General features: G+C 33.0%; 1 protein-coding gene across 1 annotated transcript; it reads right to left on the bottom strand.

The window, feature by feature from the left end:
- Window positions 1-2030: 2030 nt before the first annotated feature.
- LOC116344430 (mitochondrial E3 ubiquitin protein ligase 1) lies at window positions 2031-4120 on the bottom strand. The gene is made up of 6 exons (XM_031772975.1): window positions 3769-4120; window positions 3535-3704; window positions 3317-3462; window positions 2962-3229; window positions 2669-2882; window positions 2031-2333 (listed from the first exon to the last, which is right to left on the bottom strand). Exons 1-6 carry the CDS (start codon window positions 3889-3891, stop codon window positions 2214-2216), a joined length of 1041 nt encoding a protein of 346 aa, XP_031628835.1. The 5' UTR covers window positions 3892-4120; the 3' UTR covers window positions 2031-2213.
- Window positions 4121-6000: the final 1880 nt, after the last annotated feature.

Raw genomic sequence — 6000 nt, 5'->3', positions numbered from 1 at the left:
TTAGAACCTGGCGTGAAAGAGATGGCGCTTCTTAAATCGAGTCGCGTTCAAATACATTGTCAATATACAACGCAAGTGATACTCGATTGGGAGCGGCATCAATACGATTTGGATTGAAGTGCAAATACTGTAACGATCAGACATTCTATACTTTCCAAATGCACTCACACTGCTCATATGAAAAAATAATGAATTTTTTTGTTTGTTTCGATTTCCAGCTGTGAGTATGCGGTATGACAACGTTTCAATGGATATTCGCGTCCTTCGGGACATTACTTTGGCTTGAATTTTTCTGGTTTTGATCTAAAAAAAAAAATCAAAATCGATATTATTTAAAAGCCACGAATAAAAATATAAATATTAGGAATATGAGTCAAAATTAGCCCAATCATTGGTTGTCAAGGTTGATCCACAAAAACGATTCACTGAAAAATGTAAAAAAAATGATTTCCTTGCAAACAATTTCATCTTGATATGATTGAAACTATGAAAATAAATCATAGATCATCGTATTGTATATCGTCTAAATCACCTGCAGAATATTTATTGAGCATTTCGTTGATTTCATTGTTGCTAAGCATCAGCAAATTTATTTGCCGCTTGAGTGAAAATTGAATATTTTTCAATTTCTTTTTGGCATCCAGATTGTCTTCATTTGCACTATTTTTTAAAAGAATAAATATTTTTTTTCATAAGAAACATATAATACGAGGCAATTGGTGAGTCATATAGTCAACATACGTCATATATATATTCATAGAGCCACTAAAAGAACCGACAGCCTTAGACAAATGTTCCATTGCCACAGTTGGTGAATTGGCTTTCGTTTTTTTTTGTAAATCTTCGTGTCGGTGCTAAATAAAATCAAAATTAACGTTTGTACTTATTTTAGAAGTTTAAATGTGGTTTTTTTTTCTTACTATTATTAGCACTTGAATCTGTATCGCTTGTTTGGCTTGAAGCGGTTCCTATCATTGGTGTACTCATTCCTTGAGCCGCTGGTAAATCAGTTGATTTCGGACCTGTATCGCTCATTTTGCTTAACTTCAAAATCTGACTTCACAGGATGATTGGGGGTGCCAAGGAATAGAAACCATTAGATTTTGAGCGACTTTGGTTGATACAGTGAAGTGTCATGTCTGGTGTGAAGCCCATGGGCATCCATGGCAAAAATTCAATTTTTCTTCCAAAAGTCGTATTTAATGTATTCTTAAACACTCAAAAATATGTATTGGGGGGTTTTTGGGTACGAGAAAACCGAATCTGATATTAGTTTTGCGATACAAATAATTTTCGACACACTTTTCATACAAACATTTTGAAAAAAATCGATTTTTGTATAGAAGCCATGCCTGTATGATATCGTAATGAGCTGAAACTTTGCACAGGTTATTTTTATCACACATAAATCACATTGCGAGAGTTTGAAGACATTTCAGTGCATATTAGGAGTATCTCCCGAACAAAATTTTGGATTTTTTTCAAACTTCCAGAATGTGGGCTTTTTGTCAAAAAATACCCTGTGCCAAGTTTCACGTCGTTACGATATCATACAAGCATTGATTCCATCATAAAATTCCCATTGTAAGTAATTTTTGTATAAAAAGTGTGTCAAAAGTTATGTGTAACGCGAAACTAATGTCAGATTCAGTTTTTCGTGAGTTCAAATTCAAGTAAAAGATATGTAATAAATGCATGTTGTTGATCATAACAAGGACCATTTCACCTTCATCCGGTATCAATACGAGCATTACACACGCTTCTGCATGTGTTTCCACAAACAATTGATTCTTGCGCAATCCACCACAGATTAATAGCGAATGGAATGGTTTGTGGCCGCTATCTTTTAATTGATCCAAAATGCGCGAATCAGATTGAATGGCCAGATAATTGGATGCAAACCAATTGTGAAAATGTGGCAGCTAATGGAATGTAGCATTGAGTTTGAATCGGTTAGGAAAATAAAAAATACGTTAAAAATGTTTTATTTTTCGAAAATATTTTATTTTCTTTTTCATTGCGAAAATAAATTGCGATAATGCTCAAAAGCAAATAGGTTATTCATAAAAACCATGTACTTCTACCGGATTTACATTACTACTTCAAAATATGGTAACTGTGACCTTTAGTTTTTAATCACTTTTTCCAAAACAAATTCATTTGAGACATTTTTTTCGTTATGACATTTCAACTAAGGGAAGGTATCTACAAATTCACGAAATAAATGCAGCCGATTTATTATCAATTTTAGCTCGGCACACTGGACAACTGATTTTTATCTTCGCCGAACAATCTTCACAAAGGCATACATGTCCGCATGGCAAACAAATTACCTACAAAGAAAATATACATGACAAATTTAATTTAAGTAAAAATATTTTTTTTAAATCTTATTGTCAGACATTATAAAGAGATACTTTCAGCCAGATGAATCAGCTCAGCCAGATATCGTCAGGAGCTGAAATGGAGTGAAAACAATAAAAGTGATTGTTATAGTGATTATAGCAATGTAAGTGTAATTATAACCATAACAATCACTTCTATTGTTTCCACTCAATTTCAGCTGCTGACGATATCTGGCTGAGCTGATTCATCTGGCTGAAAATATCACATTATAATGTCTGCCTATTGTTTTTTTCTCGACTTTAAATAATATTTTAAAACTCACTTCTTTTGGATTTTCAACGCAAACAACGCATTTCTCGTCATCTCTCAATTCAACTGGTCGGGGTCGTGATTGTTGTCTTCGTTCACGGCGTGATTTCTCCAACGATTCCTTCAATTTTCGTTCAATTCGTTCTTGTTTCTTACGTAAATAGATTTTTCTGATAATTATAGCGGTCAGAATGCCAGCAATCGTTCCGCATATGATAACTTTTGATCTAACATTTTTATAAAATATCAAATTAGTAAAATTAGAAAAAATGTGTGTGTTTTTTTTAAAATGAATTGTTCACTTACAACATTCCATTTTTGGCCTGTTCGAAGCGGCGAATTAATGAACTTTTTGTTGCTGTTGTCAAGAACATTGGTCCAATATTCGATTCTTGTAATTTTAAATTATTTCCATCGAGTTCCAATTCACCGACAGCCGTTATGAAACTGCCATCTCGAAGAATTTCTTCTGTTGTTTGCAGTCCACGTTGTCGAATGCCCGAGAAGAAACCAAATATATGATCGAAAAATGACAACGACGATGGTTCATAGCTATCATGAATGATGTCCAAATCTAAATGAAAAAAAAAATTAATTAACTATTAATTTGTTATCAATACAAATCGTGTTTACTTCAATACACAACGTGCCGTCAATGTACCTAAAATGTCAGCTGATAATGGATCGATAATTTCGATGCCAACGTCTTTGTTGGTCAATTTAAATGGCACTTCGCTGGATGATATATGGAAGAGTTTTCGATTTTCCGTCCAAAATCCAGCAAACCCCCTGGTTATCCGATGTTCACTGAAAATAGCATTCCAATTATTTTATCAACGAATTTTCGATGGGTTTTGCGTTTCGAAGTTGAAAACTCACTTGACTTTGATAACTTGAAGTACGCCAGTAACCGATGGTGACATAATGCTAAGCAATGGCGTTCCAATCGGTTGGACGGTGCCACGAACAATGGCATACGGAATTTTTTTATCCTGGTGTGATCCAACATAGCTACTGAGGTCTTTATCAATGTTCAATTGAGGTGCATCCTATAACATGTAATAGACCATAAAATCAACTTGAAATTTTAAATAAAAATCCAGAAATATTTACCTTCAATGCTTTGATCGTATTTTTGTGGCTGTGGTAGCCTTTGAGGCACAGTCCAAATATGATTACATCAATGCCCAAGATGATTGCCTCTTGCAAATAATCCAATCCAATGGTATTGTTCATATTTTCATTTGTTTACGAAATAAATCGTAGTTTTTGAGGTTAGAAACGAAATTTTTGCTCGTAACTAATTTTGTGTGCGATGTCGTATTGTTTTAAAAATAATTTTCATATTATTCGGATGCATTTGGAAAAGATTTTGTGCAAAATCAAATTCAATATTTACTTTAATTCATTTTCACAGCACGTAATTTATGGCTCATGGAGTCTGTGTTGTGTGTGTGCATGTATTTGAAATGTCAAAGTTGGCTGACATTCATTATTCACAATAGAGAGTGTTTTTTACTTCGTTGCCTTTAGTGCGCGAAATACGAAAGTTAAGAAGGAAGCGTTGGAGAGAGAAATGCACAAAATGGATGAGACAAAGATATTTAAGCAGTAAATCTGTTTGCATTTCTCTATGAATGTGAAATTGTGCACAAACAAAGAAGATTCTTTTCGGTACAAATTGAAGAATTCATCCTCTTCACAGGTATATTCGTTCAAAGTGCACGTTTATATACACAAAAAAGCGATTGTTTTAAAGAAGCCATAAAGAAATATGTTAATTTTCTTTACCTAAACGTTTCGGTACGGTGTATTGAATGCTAGAACAAAGTAATAAACTAAATAAAACAAAGGTCGATTTTTTTTGTAAGGATTTTCTTTCGTTTTTCTTAAGAATTATTACAACTATGCCCTATAGATAAATACATAAAAAATTGAAAGTCAAGTAAGGAACAAAATTAAAATAATTCTAGAAATAAAACCATAAATGATAATGTAAAAGAATGGATGATAATGTAAAAAAAAATTACAATAATAAAAGTACAACATGAACAATTTCTCAAAATATTACTTTGGATGCCAAACTGCAACCAAGTTACCAAGTTAACAAGAATATGTTCATATTTTAGTTTTTTTTTCTTTTTCTTGTATTTTCTTCATTTTTTTTTTTCTTCATCTTAGCTTATATCTTAAATATTTCGAAAGGATTTTTGTTTTTCAACGGCTCATAAAACGTGTTGTATGAGCAAAAAAATAGAAATAAAAACAGAATCGCTTCCATATAACAGTGATCGTTTGATGTTTGAATTTAAATTAGGAACATTTTGATTTTCGCATCAAGCAAGGCACTAAATGGCAATTTTTAAATGATCCCAATTCTCAAATAACGTAAGTCTTGGAACCTCGAGTACAGTACCCGGTGACCGAATTTCGACGCTAACGTCCTTTTCTTTGGCCAGATTTAATATTTCATTGTAGCAATTTAATGCGATGTTATATAACTTAATATTACATGATAATTTTGAAATACCTCTACAATAGACCAAAATCGTTGCAAGTTCTGTGAGCTCAATACGTTTTTTACTTCTTACAATTTGAACATTTCTCAATGTTCTTTGACGTCGAAGCACATTTATTAATACAATATTAACGAATCTCATATCGGGTGCTGAAAAATACAAGCATTTTTCCGATTTGGAAAGAACCATGTCGCAAGAATCCTCCCAACGTTCAATTAAAATTCGTACGTCTTCAATGTGTAGATTATTTTTAGCAAACGTATCCAAAATGATTTGCAGTGTTGTTGCACAAGAAATTGTTCCAAAATAAAAGGACTCCAAATCGGAGAGTTTGCTCAAGTGGTTCATGTGTTCCTTTAATTTACGTTTTGTCGGATAATTAACACATGGAGGCTTAACATTTAGTTTTTTTAGATTTGGCACACAGTTCGAAATGAGTGGGTAAAATGACGATTCAAATTGCATCCCAACCAATGTTAAGCATTCGAGTTGTGGAACCGTAGCCAAAAATTGGAAAAATGTCTCATTTGTTAAGACCGAATTATAGACGGCATTATCGTACTTGATAAGTTCCTCCTCCGATAACTCGAGTACATATTTCGATCCACATGGTATCGGTTCAAGATTAACATTCAATTGTTTTAGATTTGAATTAACTTTCAAGTTTCGTGGTGTGGCATTGAATAGTTCCAATATTTCCAATGATTCAAATTTCTCGGTTTTTTCAAAATTTGGAATTGTACATTTCATATCGACATTGCATCGAATCGTTAGTTTCTTCAGCCCTTTTCCGCAATACTTGGATATTAATTGAAATATGTAGTCG

The sequence above is a fragment of the Contarinia nasturtii genome, unplaced genomic scaffold, assembly GCF_009176525.2.
Source record: "Contarinia nasturtii isolate CC-2019 unplaced genomic scaffold, AAFC_CNas_1.1 Cnas_scaffold_129, whole genome shotgun sequence".
NCBI classification, from domain to species: domain Eukaryota; kingdom Metazoa; phylum Arthropoda; class Insecta; order Diptera; family Cecidomyiidae; genus Contarinia; species Contarinia nasturtii.
This window is presented reverse-complemented; position numbering and strand designations above follow the sequence as displayed.

Bases quoted from the DNA above. Each gene is read 5' to 3' on its own strand.
- LOC116344430 (XM_031772975.1), bottom strand. From the start codon at position 3,891: ATGAACAATACCATTGGATTGGATTATTTGCAAGAGGCAATCATCTTG. The intron at 3,230-3,316 runs GTACATTGACGG...TTTTTCATTTAG, and splicing joins ATTATCAGCTGACATTTTAG to ATTTGGACATCATTCATGAT. The intron at 2,334-2,668 runs GTGAGTTTTAAA...TTTTCTTTGTAG, and splicing joins GCGTTGAAAATCCAAAAGAA to GTAATTTGTTTGCCATGCGG.